This window comes from Oncorhynchus tshawytscha, linkage group LG09, assembly GCF_018296145.1.
Source record: "Oncorhynchus tshawytscha isolate Ot180627B linkage group LG09, Otsh_v2.0, whole genome shotgun sequence".
Taxonomy (NCBI): domain Eukaryota; kingdom Metazoa; phylum Chordata; class Actinopteri; order Salmoniformes; family Salmonidae; genus Oncorhynchus; species Oncorhynchus tshawytscha.
The window spans coordinates 57,383,446-57,401,600 of record NC_056437.1 but is presented as its reverse complement, the minus strand read 5'-3'; the positions used below and the strand labels follow the sequence as shown (position 1 = coordinate 57,401,600).

General features: G+C 42.6%; 1 protein-coding gene across 3 annotated transcripts in view; it reads right to left on the bottom strand.

Moving 5' to 3' along the window:
• atp2a3 (ATPase sarcoplasmic/endoplasmic reticulum Ca2+ transporting 3) overlaps positions 1-18,155 on the bottom strand; it is an 81,686-nt gene that overhangs the window by 59,399 nt on the left and 4,132 nt on the right. For all 3 annotated transcript variants that reach the window (XM_024432636.2, XM_024432635.2, XM_024432638.2), the window contains 2 exons: positions 7,982-7,999; positions 7,520-7,602 (listed from right to left, as the gene is read on the bottom strand). In XM_024432636.2, the coding sequence (XP_024288404.1) occupies positions 7,520-7,602; positions 7,982-7,999 (101 nt within the window). The remainder of the gene's footprint in view (positions 1-7,519; positions 7,603-7,981; positions 8,000-18,155) is intronic.

The window sequence follows — 18,155 nt, the reverse complement described above, 5'->3', positions numbered from 1 at the left end:
TGGAATGGGGTCCCGTGTGGTTCAGTTGGTAGAGCATGGCGCTTGCAACGCCAGGGTTGTGGGTTCGATTTCCACAGGGGACCAGTATGAAAATGTATGCACTTGGAACTGCAAGTCACTCATCTGCTAAACGACAAAAAAGTTAATTATGTACGTGTGACATTGAGGGTGAATAGGCAAGACAAAATATTTAAGTGCCTTTGAATGAGATATGGTAGCAGGTACCAGGCATACTTGTTGAGTGTGTCAAAAACTACGACGCTGTTTTTCAAGCGCAAAAGTTTCCCCATGTGTATCAAGAAAGTCCCACTCACCCAAAGGACATCCAGCCAACATGACAACTGTGGGAAGCATTGGCGTCAACATGGGCCAGCATCCCTGTGGAACGCTTTCAACACCTTGTTGAGCCCATGCACAGATTCATTGAGGCTGATCTGACGGCAAAAGGGGGTGCAACTCAATATTAGGAAGGTGTTCCTAAAAAAAATTTATGCTCAGTGTATATTTTAGAGTGTTTTAACACTTTATTCAGAGAGTAATGAAATGAGATGGGGAAACAAGCAAGCGGGAGAAGGGTGGACGCATCGATTGAACCCTGGTCTCCGGTGGGGAGTTTAAGTGAAATGTTCCGGGGAGTGTTAACACTACAACACAGCTCTGCACAGCTTCTGTTACCTTTGAACCTGTAGTGATTGACTTGGTATGGCCCGGTCTATACTCTCTATCCTTATACATGGATAATAGTGATCAAATTGGCTCAACAACAATATCAGTAAAACAATTAGAGTAAAAAGGTAGCCTTATCAGTATTTAATGTTACAAAACTATCGTAAGCATTGTGTCCAGTCCAATAAAACAGCTATTGAGCCGACAATGGTAGACTTGCATTCTCCCTCTTCTGCTACTTCTCTCCATAGTAATGTACAGTATATGATTATATCATATTGGAGACAGCTTCAAAACACAGCAACACTTTCTCCTCTGTTCTGCTCCTGTCGCCTGGATACAAGGCTCTTTATTCTCATGTCATGCAAAGATTCAGGGCAGGTCAATATCTCTATTAACATATTCAAATAGGCACACAAATGAGTTCCACATTGAGGTTTGGCCCTTATATAGGTTAGCCTCTCCTTCAGATACTACCGCAGGTCACTTTCTCCACCAGCAGGCACTGCACTGGGAGCTCACGTTGCGGTTCTCTTGAGGCCTGGCAAAGTTACTGCTACTGTCCTTTCCAACAACAGTTTTAAATGACTGACTGATATGATTGATCCATAAAGAATCCATCAGCATCAAGTCTCAAAGGATGTACGGGAGTTTCAAACAGGGTGCTCTCAAATTCAGGAGGGAAATGATGGTACTCTCAGGAAACTGAGTAGTGAACCCAGCTCAGCGCTGCTTGGTATATAGTAAAGCTGTGGGAGCTGTAGTGGAACCAACCTACGCAGCTCTGCTTGGTATATAGTAAAGCTGTGGGAGCTGTAGAGAAACCAGCCTAGGTAGCTCAGTGACTGCCTGGTGTAGTACAGTATATAATAAAGCTGTAGAGAACCCAGCCTAGGCAGCTCAGAGTGCTTGGTGTAGTATATAGAAAAGATGTGGGAGGTGTAGTGAAACCAGCCTACGCAGCTCTGCTTGGTATATAGTAAAGCTGTGGGAGAAGAGAAACTAGCCGAGGCAGCTCAGAGTCTGCTTGAAGAAAACCTCATCTCCAAAACATAAACTTCAGGAAATTGAAAAAAAAAAACGACCATATTTTACCATTAATGAACATAGTTTCGAAACCTTAGAAGCTATTTCGAATACATTTGTGGTCCTAGTCATGGAATGTTAAGGACATTGAGGAAAGCTACTGCTTCAATACATGTAAGACAATGAAAATATGCAAAAATGGAGCTACAAGGTTCAGACAGCAACGATAGTAAAGCTGTGGGAGCTGTAGTGAAACCAGCCTCGGTGGCTCAAAGTCTGCTTGGTATATAAACTCAGCAAAAAAAGAAACGTCCCTTTTTCAGGACCCTGTCTTTCAAAGTTATTTCGTAACAATCCAAATAACTTCAGAGCTTCATTGTAAAGGGTTTAAACACTGTTGCCCATGCTTGTTCAATGAACCATAAACCATTAATGAATATGCACCTGTGGAACACTAACAGCTTACAAGGTCGGCAATTAAGGTCACAGTTATGAAAACTTAGCACACTAAAGAGACCTTTCTACTGACTTAGGGCCCAGGGTCCCTGCATGAACATGCCTTAGGCATGCTGCAAAGAGGCATGAGGACTGCAGATGTGGCCAGGGCAATAAATTGCAATGTCCGTACTGTGAGACACCTAAGACGGCTCTACAGGGAGACAGGGCAGACAGCTGATCATCCTCGCCGTGGCAGACCACATGTAACACCTACACAGGATCAGTACATCTGAACATCACAACTGCGGGACAGGTACAGGATGGCAACAACAACTGCCCTAGTTACACCAGGAACGCACAATCCCTCCATCAGTGCTCAGACTCTCTGAAATAGGCTGAGAGAGGCTGGAGTGAGGGCTTGTAGGTCTGTTGTAAGGCAGGTCCTCACCGGCAACAATGTTGCCTATGGGCACAAACCCACCGTCGCTGGACCAGACAGGACTGGCAAAGAGTGCTCTTCACTGACGAGTCGCGGTTGTCTCACCATGGGTGATGGTCGGATTCACGTTTATAGTCGAAGGAATGAGCATTACACAGAGGCCTGTACTCTGGAGCGAGATCAATTTAGAGGTGGAGGGTCCATCATGCGGTGTGTCACAGCATCATCGGACTGAGCTTGTTGTCATTGCAGGCAATCTCAATGCTGTGCGTTACAGTGAAGACATCCTCCTCCTTCATGTGGTACCCTTCCTGCAGGCTCATCCTGAGGTAACCTTCATGTGGTAACCCTCCAGTATGACAATGCCACGAGCCATACTGCTCGTTCTGTGTGTGATTTCCTACAAGACAAGAATATCAGTGTTCTGCCACGGTTAGCGAAGAGCCCGGATCTCAATTCTATTGAGCACGTCTGGGACCTTTTGGATTGGAGGGTGAGGGCTAGGGCCATTCACCCCAGAAATGTCTGAACTTGCAGGTGCTTTGGTGGAGGGTAGCAACAACATCTCCTCCCCGCTGATCCTCAACACTGGGGCCCCACAAGGGTGCGTTCTGAGCCCTCTCCTGTACTCCCTGTTCACCCACGACTGCGTGGCCACGCACGCCTCCAACTCAATCATCAAGTTTGCGGACGACACAACAGTGGTAGGCTTGATTACCAACAACGACGAGACGGTCTACAGGGAGGAGGTGAGGGCCCTCGGAGTGTGGTGTCAGGAAAATAACCTCACACTCAACGTCAACAAAACTAAGGAGATGATTGTGGACTTCAGGAAACAGCAGAGGGAACACCCCCCTATCCACATCGATGGAACAGTAGCGGAGAGGGTAGCAAGTTTTAAGTTCCTCGGCATACACATCACAGACAAACTGAATTGGTCCACTCACACAGACAGCATCGTGAAGAAGGCGCAGCAGCGCCTCTTCAACCTCAGGAGGCTGAAGAAATTTGGTCACCAAAAGCACACAAACTTCTACAGATGCACAATCGAGAGCATCCTGGCGGGCTGTATCACCGCCTGGTACGGCAACTGCGCCGCCCACAACCGTAAGGCTCTCCAGAGGGTAGTGAGGTCTGCACAACGCATCACCGGGGGCAAACTACCTGCCCTCCAGGACACCTACACCACCCGATGTTACAGGAAGGCCATAAAGATCATCAAGGACATCAACCACCCGAGCCACTGCCTGTTCACCCCGCTATCATCCAGAAGGCGAGGTCAGTACAGGTGCATCAAAGCTGGGACCGAGAGACTGAAAAACAGCTTCTATCTCAAGGCCATCAGACTAACATTGAGTGGCTGCTGCAAACACACTGACACCGACTCAACTCCAGCCACTTTAATCATGGGAATTGATGGGAAATGATGTAAATATATCACTAGCCACTTTAAACAATGCTACCTTATATAATGTTACTTACCCTACATTATTCATCTCATATGCATACGTATATACTGTACTCTATATCATCGACTGCATCCTTATGTAATACATGTATCACTAGCCACTTTAACTATGCCACTTGGTTTACATACTCATCTCATATGTATATACTGTACACGATATCATCTACTGTATCTTTTCCTATTCTGCTCTGTACCATCACTCATTCATATATCCTTATGTACATATTCTTTATCCCCTTACACTGTGTATAAGACAGTAGTTTTGGAATTGTTAGTTAGATTACTTGTTGGTTATTACTGCATTGTCGGAACTAGAAGCACAAGCATTTCGCTACACTCGCATTAACATCTGCTAACCATGTGTATGTGACAAATAAAATTTGATTTGATTTGAAGAGTGGGGTAACATGTCACAGCAAGAAATGGCAAATCTGGTGCAGTCCATGAGGAGGAGATGCACTGCAGTACTTAATGCAGCTGGTGGCCACACCAGATACTGACTGTTACATTTGATTTTGACCCCCCCTTTGCTCAGGGACACATTATTCAATTTATGTTAGTCACATGTCTGTGGAACTTGCTCTGTTTATATATCCGTTGTTAACTTATGTTCCTACAAATATTTACACATGTTAAGTTTGCTGAAAATAAACGCAGATGACAGTGAGAGGACGTTTCTTTTTTTGCTGAGTTTAGTAAAGCTTTGGGAGCTGTAAATCAGTTGAATGGAACTGGGGCTCTGTTCCACTAAACACATTTACATTTAAAAAGTAGGAAAAACTAACTCTGCAGACACACAGGCAGCCCAATCCACCCCAGGCTTGTCTGGACTCACAGCCTCCCACTTAAAAACACCAGGCATCAGGATCAACACTCAGGCAATTAGTGCAGATACTGTATCATATATTTTTTCCTACTTCCCAGAATTGCCCAGTAATTCCATCCTGTGGCACTGGGGCCAGTAACAGTAATAGATGGAAATAAAATAATTATACAGGCAGGTTTCCCTTGGTCGTGACACTCACCCCATCCCTCTCTACCTTACCATCTGGCCCAAAACAGGGTCACTATTTAAAAGTGGAACTGACAGCATTTTAGCAACATGAAATCTTATTAAAATCTATTCATATACACCCCCAGGAAGAATGACACTTTCCTAAACATGTTCTGATCAGCAAGCACTTAGATATGGTTATTTTCACAGTTTCATAAATTCTTAGAATGTTTGGGAATTCAATATAGTAAGGCATTTATGGAAAAAAATCTAAACATATAGAGTGGGAAAGCAGATTAACATTTAGACAATTAAGACACTGCAGCAAATAAAATATACAAAAAAAACATCTGTCTCGTCCAAGACCGGAGTCTACACAGACCGTTGTGCTGTAGCCAATCAGAGCTACAGCAGGCATTATACAAACAAGCCATTTTCCCACACTGGCCAGCCATCATTCACCTTAAACTGGACTGTGTGTTTACAGGCAGTTGCAACAGCACAACTTTACATCATTAGCTAGAAAGCATTCAACAAAAGCCACAAAATACACCTGAATGGATTTGCACAAATATGTTAACACTACGAGAGTCCTCTTACATTTGGGAACTTTACAGTCCTATTGATCAAACAACCATGAAAAAGGTAGGCTCGCTCCCTCAGTTATGCACATCAACAACTAATGCTAGCCACAGCAAGATGAACTAAAATCTAACGAAGGAACTGTAGATAAACCCTTCAGCTAGTTGACCGTAAAAATTGCACTCATAAACGATGGGGAATTGTAGCCTCCTCATCCTTCTGCCAATGCATGCTTGTCCCAACCAAGCACCTAAGCTAACTGGCTAGCTAGCTACTTCGACACAGATGAGGGAACGCCTCTCTCTGACCATTTTACTCGCCGTAGCAGAGCTGGCTAGGCTGTTTACGTTATTACTTTTTTTGCCTACGTTTACTGACACCGGTCATATTGAGAGTTCGTAAATTCATCAGGTCTGAGTGTGCCAGAGCTCAGAAAAGAGTGCTCTGAAATCAGAGATAGCATATCTCGTGTTTGCAAATTGTCTGGCTAACTGTATAACAGTCATTCAAGTTCTTGCTAGCTAACCAAATAACAGCTGCATCTCTAGCTGTGTATAGCCACCAAAAAACAACATGAGGGGAAAGTCAGTCAGTCACCCACTTCCAATGGCATGAAATGACATTCTCCTAGCAGCTAGCTAGCTATATAGCTAACATTAGGCTGTGTGTTTTTAGTTTGGTACATAAATAGATACGCTAGCCTATTAGCCACGTTATGATCATTGCCCTTGCTAGTTTCATTGTATTGACATTCCCAGTCTTAGTTACATTTGTCCGTTTCTATCCAAAATATTGAGCCATTGAAACTGAAACAGTGCATCCCAAATGGAGGCAACAAACAATGTACCAGGCCAGCTGTGATTTACAACCTGTTAGCAATATTTTTTGGACTACCAAGAAACGTATTGGTGAATTATATGACTCATGCATTGAACAGCATCAATCTATTTTGCCAACAATGTCTTACTGTACATCATGGAAAGTTAAATATAACCTATTTTTAAAACCTCTTATAAAGTTGGTTTTGTAGCATAAACTGGGAATTTGATATTTTGATTGTCTGTGTTTCATATCTGCAAAGTAATAAAAATAATGTCAGTTCCACTTCAAGGAATTGTATGTGTCAGAGTGCAGGTTATCTGGTATTATTCTAAATACTAAAGTGATATTATGCAGTAATTTAGTTATTTTTTTTCACCTTTATTTAAATAGGCCATGGTGGCGAAGTAATTACAATATAGCAATTAAACACTGGAATGGTAGATGTGCAGAAGATAAATGTGTAAGTAGAGATACTGGGGTGCAAAGGAGCAAGATAAATAAATACAGTATGGGGATGAGGTATGGGCTATTTACAGATGAGCTATGTCCAGATGCAGTGATCTGTGAGCTGCTCTGATAGCTGGTGCTTAAAGCTAGTGAGGGATGTATGAGTCTCCAGCTTCAGAGATTTATTTTAAAAAGCAGGCAGAGCTGAGGAAAATCTAGGAATTTCAAATGTCTGAACTTTCCATTGGCATTTCAATATTATTGGAAATACAGAGGTGGTATGCTAAGCACTGCCTGCAGGCAGAGCATTCTGGCTACATGATGCCCACAGTCAGGCCAGAGCATTATGGCTACATGATGCCCACAGTCAGGCCAGAGCATTATGGCTACATGATGCCCACTGTCAGGCCAGAGAATTATGGCTACATGATGCCCACTGTCAGGCCAGAGCAGACTAGTTGTCACTATCGGCCAAGCTGCAAAGCCAGACGTTCAGTGACGCATCCACTGTGCAAAAGCCCAAAACATTGAACTCTATGTAATATGAATGAGTGGAGCAATCAGAGAGAGACGGCGATGAGCAGCAGTCAGCGATACATCCTGTTGATGGGTATTCTGGTCTACAGTGGTTACTTACAAAGGAGACGCAGGCAGCTAGCAATAGGATCCTGACCAGGAGGTCCTCAAACTGCTCCACCACCAGCTCCCATAGGGACTTGCCTGCAATACACACACAGAGAGATAGAGTCAATCGCATGGCTGTCCGGCTATACAGCATCGTGTCACACATGCCTACCAACTTAGTCAAGGCCTAAAAGTACTGTACATTTGATAATCTGAACTACAGTAAATGTAGCTCCCCATCTGTTGATGATATGGGACTTCTATAGGCATACTTGTGTTCTTCCAGTTATGGTGCCCTGTTCTACTGACAGTGAGTCTATGTATCTATATGGGTAGTGCTACAACAGTCCGTGTGTACTCTGAGGGTTTTCCCTAACTGTATCTCTCTAGTAACACAGACGATCCCTAGGCTATAGGGCTAATTGTCAGCTTATGAAGGAGGCTCCAGAATCACACTGGAAAGGTCAATATTTACCTTCTTCAGCCGGGAGCTCTGTCAGTGTCACATCACCATATCCATGGAGGAATGGAGAGAGAGGAGAAAGAGTTGGAATGAGAGATAGGGAAAGAGTAAAACAGAGAGAGGGAGGGGGAACAGAACAAACAAAGACAAGTTAATACCATTTGATTAACTTAGAATAGGCTTTGAAATGCGTGTGTATTATGGTTTCCAAAGGTGGTGGAGTGGCAATCTTTACCAAGGAACACCTTCACTGCTTAGTTGTCGCCACCAAGTCTGTCCCCAAACAATTTGATGTGTTGGTTTTAAGCATTAAGCTTTCTACTAGCTCTTTGATGACTGTTGCTGGGTGTTATCATCGTCCATCAGCACCAGCCTGTACCCTACCTGCCCTAAGTCTGAATTTGTCCTGCTAGGTGACCTAAACTTGGACATACTTAAACCACCTGACCAAGTCTTAAAACAATAGGACTCCCTAAATCTCTCTCAGATCATTACAAATCCCACAAGGTATGACTCAAAACACCCAGAAAAGGCTACTCTCCTCAATGTTATCCTCACAAATAATCGTGAGTTATCAGTCTGGTGTTTTCTGTAATGACCTTAGTGATCACTGTTTTACAGCCGGTGTTCGTAATGACTGCTCAGTGAAACATCCTGTCCTAATTTGTCAGACGCTCGGTAAAAAAACTTGCCCTGGTCTCTGTAAATTAGTATAGAATCAGCTTGATCCCCTCTGTCGAAGAAGCTTGGACCTTTTTTAAATTTTTATATCTTCAGTGATTGTTAACAAACACGCCCACATAAAGAAAATGAGAATTAAAAACATGTTCAGCCCCTGATTCGACCGTGATCTTGCAGAGTTACTCAACCTCTAAAACACCATCAGGCAAAAGGCTTGGTACACAATGTAGAAAATAGTAAAAAATAAAGAAAAACACTGGAATGAGGTGGTGTCCAAACTTTTGACTGGTACTGTAATTGATGAGGCTGGTACTGTAATTGATGAGGCTGAGCGTCATGTACTGTGAAATTTGATAGACAAACTGACGACGATTAGAATTTTGAATACTGAAATTACTGTACTTATGTAGTTGTACAATTTGAGTGATGTGTAACAAATGGGTGTGTGTGTTGTGTAACACAAGGAGTATGTGCCATGTAACACATGGAGTGTGTATATGTGCTGTGTAACACATGGAGTGTGGGTGTTTACTGTTGTTTAGTCATTTCCCAGGCCTGAGCGTGCGGGTGTGTGTGTGTGGCAATGGACGCAAAGCAGGAAGCGTGTGGGAGGGAGACAGGCAGCAGAACACACTGCAGCTGGCCTACAATGAATGGAGATCACAACTATAGCTATGGTACAATACCCACCACAACCACCCCTCTTTACAGCACCAAGCATCCATCAATACTGTGGTCAACACACCAACACTAACTCACATTGAGTGCTAAACATCTTACTCTAAATTAATACTAGAAATCCTGGCAGTTTAGAAGCACAATGAAAATCCTGTGTTTTGAAACAGTGTTTTGATTCTGCTACAGTAGGACTGCATCGGAGGTTTCACATGGGGATGAAACGTCACACACAAAAATAATACAATTTCAGGACCATCGGAATTAGAGTTAAATCAGGATCTTTTAAATTCTTCCTACCAACTTTCTGATTGACCAGAAGGAAAGGAAAAAGTAGAAGTATTTTAATCATTTCATGTTAAAATGCCCTTTAATTAAATTGCTTTGTATTGACTGAGTCCGTACAGTACATTGAGAATGTAATGGCTTATAGCAATACAAAGGGGGGTATTGTGCTTTGAAGAACAGTCTGTCTTTCTATGTTTCCACTTATTATGTTATCCGAGTAGGCAGAGTGGAGGGGTAAGAAGAAGCAGAGGAGAGAAAACTGCCATTGAAAACTGCACCATAAATATCAACTAGTGAATGCAAAAAAAATACAATTTCAGTCATAGCCTTACAGCTTGGCATTTCTTCTTAGTTCCAAACCAGTTATCTGTCAAATATTTTTTTGCGTCTTTTCGTCATCATTTTTGCCTCATTTTCACAGAGTAATCTGTATAGCTACGATGACTCAATGTAAATGAGTACGTATTTCGTCATAGACTCTCAAGGGGAGTTCTCTGAGCTAAACATGGTAAACCCTTATGGAGAACCTCTCAGTGCCAGAGGCTCCTGCAAACTAGAGGAAACTGTCACGCTGTTTTCCTTGTACCGCCAGTCTTAATATACCCATGTCCCTCTTACTGTGCCTCCCCACTTGTTTAAGGCTGGCTGCAGTTCCTAGAACTGCTGGCCTGGAAAGAGACAAAGGGAGGCTTGCTAGCCAGGAGCAAGGGAGGGAGGGCTGGAGGGGTTGAATGGGGTTCCCCAGCGCACACTGTGCCAAGGATTCCCTCCTTAAGGTTGTCATCTGGGTTGTGTCAGCCTCAGCCTGCCCAGGCACATTCCAACAGACTTCACCACGCCTCTCTTTTTTTCCCCTCAGTCTCTCTTGCTGGCTCTCCCTTTCTCTCGCTCACTGGCTCTCCTTTTCTGGGCCCCCCCCATATGCAGAGTGCAGACAGACTGAAAACAAGAGCCAGCCTGTTTTGACACTACCAGTCCAACCAGAGGGGAACCACTTCCTGGTTACAGTAGCCAACAACAACAGAACAGAGGGATCCATGTCCAAGACCAGGGTTCAACTAGTATTTGAAATCATTTAAAATACTTTAGCGGGGCTTGATCAAGCTTTCCTGTTGCAATGGGCCAAATGGAATCTTTGCAAAAGTGCAAACCCTGCCCACCGGGTACTCCAGACACTTTAAACATTTGCTTTAACCTAATCAAAAGATTTCAAATAGTTTTTGAACCCAGATCTGATGATCAGAGATAGTAACAGAGAGCCAGGAGAAGCAACAGGAAATGTACCATCATGACTAGGACATGGGATGTGCTGATACAGAAGCTTTCACTATAGCTTCCTAGTATACTCAGATGCACTTACACTTCCTTAAATTTCTCCTTTAAAAGCATTATAGCTGTAATCACTAGGCAGACTAATAAACTACACATCATAATAATATGGAAAGCACAGCAACAGGGCTAGATTATAGAGGCCCTCAGCCTCAACTGTAAATAAGTGAACGTTTGCCATGGCTAATTTTCTTGTGGACACTACTGGAAAACAGTGTTTCATTGGATAAGTCACCAACGTCTGACCAACAAAAAAACACCCAAAATAACTTATGGAGTGCGTACTGTAGGAACTTGATAAATCTCCACACTGCCCCAAATGGCACCCTATTCTCAATATAATGCACTGCTTTTGACCAGAGCACTATTTAGGGAATAGGACAAAAGTTGTGCACTATATAGGGAACAGGGTGTAATTTGGGACACACCGTGGCTCTCTGGGTATCTAACAGCGAGCTCACCATCGTAACCCCGTAGACTAGAGCTACAGCTCACCTCATCTCTGAAACAGAGTGAACTTTACTGCTGATGCTGGCCTTTATAAAACCCTCTTAGGCCTCACTCAACCGTATCTGAGAACTACTGCAGCCCTCATCCTCCACCCGTTCTGTCAGTCACATTCTGTTAATGTTCCCCAAAGCACACATCCCTGGATCGCTCCTCTTTTCAGTACACGGTAGCTAGCGACTGGAACGAGCTACAGGAAGAAAAAAATAAAGAAAACTTAAACTGGACAGTTCTCTCTTCATTCAAAGACTCAATCATAGACATTCTTACTGACACTTGTGGCTGGTTCACGTGATGTATTGTGTTCTCTACCTTCTTCCCATTTGTGCTACTGTCCGTTTGTACCATGTTGTGCTGCTGCCATGTTGTGTTGCTACCATGCTGTGTTGCTGTCTTAGGTCTCTCGTCATGTGTTTTGTCCTACATTTTTAATCCCAGCCCCACAGGAGCCCTGTTGCCAGGCCGTCAGTGTAAATAAGAATGTTCTTTTTAAAATATTTTATTTTTACCCCTTTTTCTCCCCAATTTCGTAGTATCCAATTGTTTAGTAGCTACTATCTTGTCTCATCGCTACATCGCTACAACTCCCGTACGGGCTCGGGAGAGACGAAGGTTGAAAGTAATTTGTCCTCCGATATACAACCCAACCAAGCCACACTGCTTCTTAACACAGCGCACATCCAACCCGGAAGCCAGCCGCACCAATGTGTCAGAGGACACACTGTGCACCTGGCAACCTTGGTTAGCACGCACTGCGCCAGGCCCGCCACATGAGTCGCTGGTGCGCGATGAGACAAGGATATCCCTACCGGCCAAGCCCTCCCTAACCCGGACGATGCTAGGCCAATTGTGCGTCGCCCCACGGACCTCCCGGTCGCGGCCGGTTACGACAGAGCCTGGGCGCGAACCCAGAGTCTCTGGTGGCACAGCTGGCGCTGCAGTACAGCGCCCTTAACCACTGCGCCACCCGGGCAGTAGTTTAAGAATGTTCTTAAACTGACTTGCCTAGTTAAATACGGGGCGGCAGGTAGCCTAGCGGTTAGAGCGTTGGGCCAGTAACCGAAAGGTTGGTGGATCGAATCCCCGAGCTGACAAGGTAAAAATCTGTCGTTCTGCCCCTGAGCAAGGCAGTTATTCCAACCGCCGTCATTGTAAATAATAATTTGTTCTTAACTGACTTGCCTAGTTAAACAAAAAAAGGTTCAATAAAATACATTTACGGTGGGATAATAAAACAGGTGGCCAGGAGATGCCCTCGGTCAGCCCGTAGAGTTGGTCTAGTGCTGCACTCAGAAAAATAGCCTGTGTTATTCAAATAAATAGCAGAAGGTCATAGAGAGCAGAGCAGTCAGCTATAGCACTCTGTCTGAGAGAGACCCAGCCAGTCTGACACAGTGGCTATGCTGTGGGAATACAAAATCAGGTCTAGAAATGGTAGAATGGTGAACTCTTGCACCTTCCTGTGTCTGTCTCAAAGGTCTGCATGCATTAACCATATCATGTATTAGATGTGAATGATAAGGGCCATAGACTTTAACACACTATGACAGTGTGACTACGCCATGGATGTCACTCATTCATATTAATAGAAATGGAGGTTGGAGGAGGGTGCACCTTCATTCCCAGGAGAGGCAGGGGTGTGTAAGCACGAGTGTGTAAGTGTCTTTGTGACTTTGTGATGGGATAGCCCCTATCAGGTTAGTGTGAGGGCAGGGGATGAAGTTTAGTAGGTCAGTCATTACTACGCTACAATATGGAGGTACAGATGGGGAGTACTCACAGTATCTGTATGGGAGAATCATAATCAGGGTGACTAAACTAATGTAGCAGGTGTAGAAAGACACCTGCGCGGAGGACCCACTTCCGTTTTTCAGGAGAAACGGAAGTTAGGTTGAAAATACTGTTTCCCTGAAAACCAGAAACAAACACTTTGTCAACACCGCTAAGGGTGGGGTTGCTGAGGAAGATGAATCAGGGCCACCACTGTGACAGGTCAGATGTTTATCTCTTACTTAATCAAAAGCCCAGAACCGGTTTCACACCAGGCTTATCTACCCAATCGACACGCACCTCCCAGATGAACTCATGGATACCCTTTTCATGGCTCTGCGTGCAATCTGAAGGAAGTTGTTAACTAAGCATTTCGAGCAATTGATTAATAGCGTTAGCACAATGACTAGAAGTCTATGTAACTGCTAACATACTAGTAGAAACTATAGACTTCCAGTCATGACGCTAATGCTAGTTACCATTGGCTCGCAAAACTACCTCTACCTTCCTTCATACTAGAGGCAGAGACATAAAAAGGGAATGCATGAGTTCATCGGACTGAAGTAGATAAAGGGCTTCATTGCCAAAATCCTGAAGCATCCCTTTAAGTAAATAAATAAAACAAAGCCGTATTTTTGGTGATTGTCTCTCAGGAGCAATGGATGGATCACTTTGTCAATAAAATTAAGTACATTTAAAATGTTGATGTACTGGCCCTTTAAATGGCAGTAGTTTTTACCCACAGAGATGGATAGAGATACAGTATTATCATTATAAAAATCGGTCCCATTATACGGCTGTGAACACACAGGTAGCGCCATTGAGGCAATCTCCATTTTGAAGTAGTCAATTTTCTTATTTTGTGTTTGATAAATGCATACATCTTATTTTGGTGATTTACCACCACCTGCAGTGTTGGAGTCCTGAACCATTAATTTATTGTGGCCACTAGATGGCACTGTTAAAACCATAGCACCCAATTTGAAGATGAAGACAACGCTGTGATCATTCACTGATTGTGCCTAACTCATAGGAATCCCCACCCTTTAAAATGGTGGAAGCCCTCAATGGCAATGGGCATGCTAAAATGGCTTACATTGAGGTTGGGTCCTCTATCCAGCTCTTATTTAACACATAAATGACAAACGTTTATGTTTACTTTAAATGTTAAAAAACTAAATTATCAAAATTGTACATCAGCTTTTTAGTACTAATGTGTATTGTGTACTTTGGAAAAAAGCTGCACATTATTTAAGGGAACATTTATATTCTTGATTTACAGAATATGCAAATGTACTGTAATTATGCTGTTTAGGTTATATATTTTTACAGATAACATTATTTACATGTCTAATGATGTTTTCATGATAGTTAAGTTGATAACTTGGTATGATTGTTGTTTTTTCCCCCCAATAGTTCCATGGAAATCCATGTCTGTAAAATATGTTGGTAGTATGAGGGTTAATCAGTTTGACTGAATGGCTGATCAAACACATGTGGGTGCGTGTGCAGCTCAGCTCTGAGCTGCTTCTGCTTACTTAGCTCAGTGACTCAACATATATCTCAAGAAGGTTGCAGAGAGTCTGTGACTGACTGCAGAGGTGGGAGGAGAGAATCAAAAAAGAGGGACAAGTTAGCACAGGATCCCTGATACTCTACAGAGTAATGCATAACAGAACAGAGCCAGACAACACCTCAAGGACTAAAGACATTCTGTTAAACTCGTCTCTCTGTTCGGATCTCCGATAGACAAGTCCAAAATGTTATATAAATCTGGTCTATTTAAAGAGGAAGGAATAATATCATTATTTGCAGTTGCATTTCAATATAATTAAAATAATAAACAGTGATAAGAAGAGTGCAAGTGTGTAAGGGGCAGGGTTAGTTTGATAGGAAGTAGTATGGCAAGAAATGGTAGATAACTGGCAACTCTCCAGCCTGGTCTCAGAGCAAAACGTATTATATGTTACTAGAATCCCTGTAACTCTGTTTAGTATGATACGTTACATTATTTGATCCGTTTAGTATGATATTATGTTGGATAAGACAGTAGGTTATTTCAGGTGAAAACGAAAGTAGGGTGGTCGGTTGGGCATAAAATGCAAATGTCTAGCAACCCAAAGGTTGCATGTTCTAATCTCATCACGGGAAACTTTAGCCAACTACTTACATAGCATGTTAGCTAACCCTTCCACTAACACCTAGCCTAGCTAAAGTTGGCAACCTATCCACCTAGCTAACGTTAGCCACAACAAATTGGAATTCTAACAAAGGTATTTCAAATTCATAACATATTGTATGAATTGCAATTTGTACTATACATCCTAGAATTCGTATTATATTGTACGACCCCTATTACATTGGTAGGCTAATGTAATGAAAAATATCATACTAAATGGTATGGAACAGATTTCAGTAACATATAATATGTTTTGCTCGGAGACTAGGTTGAACTCTCCCATACGGTATACATTCTACAGTGGAAGTCAGGGTTGGACATAAACCAAAGAGCTGCGTCACAGGATATGCATCAACACTATGCTCCTTTTCCAACAAGGAAATATTAATAAATGTGAGTAAGAGTTGTGGTTACACAGTAATATTGAATAATGTATTGCCCAATGATATATTTTCGCTACAGAATTCAAATTAAACAGGATGTTTTAACAGAAGCCAAACCCTAACACCATTTGAGGAACAAACATCAAAACATGAAGAGTTTTGTTGCCGTACCAGTCAAAAGTTTGGAAACACCTACTCATTCCAGGGTTCTTCTTTATTTTCTACATTGTTTAATAATAGTGAAGACATCAGAACTATGAAGTAACACATATGGAATAATGTAGTAACCAAAAGGTGTTAAACAAATCTAAATATATATTTGAGATTTTTCAAAGTAGCCACATTTTGCCTTGACAGCTTCGCACATAATAATGGCTGGAATGGAGTGAATGGAATGGAATGGCATCAAACACAAGGAAACCATGTGTTTGATGTATTTGACACCATTCCGCTCCAGCCATAACCACGAGCCAATCCTCCCCAATTGTGACTTGTTTCAGGAAACTAGGCTTATGTCACTACTTCACAGCATTTGTGTTTTTGGGCAGAAATGCCTTCTGGAACATGTGCACTTTCCTGTGCCTTAATAACAAACGCGTATGCCATCTGTAAATACAATTGTTAAATCGGGAGCCTAGTTGGTTTAGCCACAAAAAAAGCCAGGAACCTTCCCGCTAGCCATGTTTGGCTGAACATGCCAATGGAGGAGTTTGGATTGGTCTGCCATGTAGCACGTTTCTGTCTATAACATGAGCTGGTCAGTATGTGTAGGTAATCCTTTCTAACACAGCTTTTTTTAAAGATATATAGTAGAACTGCAAAAGTGTTGCTCTCTACTTTCTGGAGGACTGAGTTTTGAGCTAAGGAAATTGAGAAAATTCTGGCGTTTAGATTGCAAATATGCAGAGGGAGTCAAAAAGAGAACTCCCAGAAGGCTGTTGTATAAAACACCTGTCTCCAGATTACATATTCAAACTAAGGGCAACCATGGAATCTGTGACAGAGATGGAGAAGTGTCCATCCATATGTATAAGGGTAAAATAGTTTAGCTAGCTACATTTTCAAATTACACATTTCTAATTTAGTCAAAGTAGTTATCACATGTTAAAGCGTACTGTTAGCTAGCTAATATTAGCTGGCTCGCTAACGTTACGTATACTATTACTACACAGATCATACATGTATCTCAGAGCCATTTGCATTGCTAGTTATAGCCTAATGTTAGCTAACCAACCAGGTTCAATGTTCGCTAGCTAGCTATCTGCAGATTCATGCAGGGTAGTAACATTATGAACTTGGATGATGGCTCATTGTTTAGCTAGCTAGCTACATGTCTAAACAAAAGACTCCACTATGCAAGGAACCATTTCAATTGAAATGTTCATGATGTCACTGTGACAACTGTTGATAGACGTAGCTGGTAAATTCGCTCTGGCTATCTATTCCGATTTCAGAGCATTCTCGTAAGTGTGACAGAGCACAGAATAACTGAGGAATTTACAAACGCTCAATACCCGTTGAATATGGCCGGTGTCAGTAAACGTATTTCAATTGTTGCCAAGCCGGTCGGTCACAATAAAGGTGCCATCAAACTCCTGCGGTTTAGGGTTTATGTTTTACACACGGTAGGGTTAGGGTTTATGTTTTACACACGGTAGGGTTAGGGTCCGTTTTAAACACGGTAGGGTTAGGGTCCGTTTTACACACGGTAGGGTTAGGGTCCGTTTTACACACGGTAGGGTTAGGTTTTACAAACATAATTCAGCAGCATCAGCTTGCTGGCCCATTTCCCTTACAAACACAGGGGTACAAATGATCATTTTTAACCACCCTCTATGGGGGTGGGCGTGCATGCTGCACACGCAAGTCACCACTCACGCTGCTGCAAGTTCTCATAGCAACAACATCCTTTCTAGCACATTCACAGGGGCGGACTTCGTGATTAATATGGGTTTTATAGTAAAGACCTGTAATTTACCTGTAAAATATAGTTATAGTAAAGACCTGTAATTTACCTGTAAAAACAGATTACCTTTTAATCTGACATGAACACAACCAGTCATGTTGCCATCTGATTGTCAAACACTTTAAATCACTTTAAAAAAGGTAGATGACCTTCGCACGTTCTTCCAAAATATTTCCAGCATCCAAACAGTACACTGTGAACCCGCCAACTTTCTTTCAATTCACAATTGGCTGAAACTCTCACTGGAGAAAGTGTGAGAGCGAGCGAAACAGCGCCTCCATCTTACAATATGTAGCCTGTATATCTGATGTTTTCTGGCCAAAAAGAATATGACAAGCCATACTCTTTTTGGTCAGACAGAATCCAATACATGGGCTACACCCTACATGTTCTCTGCCTCGACAAGAT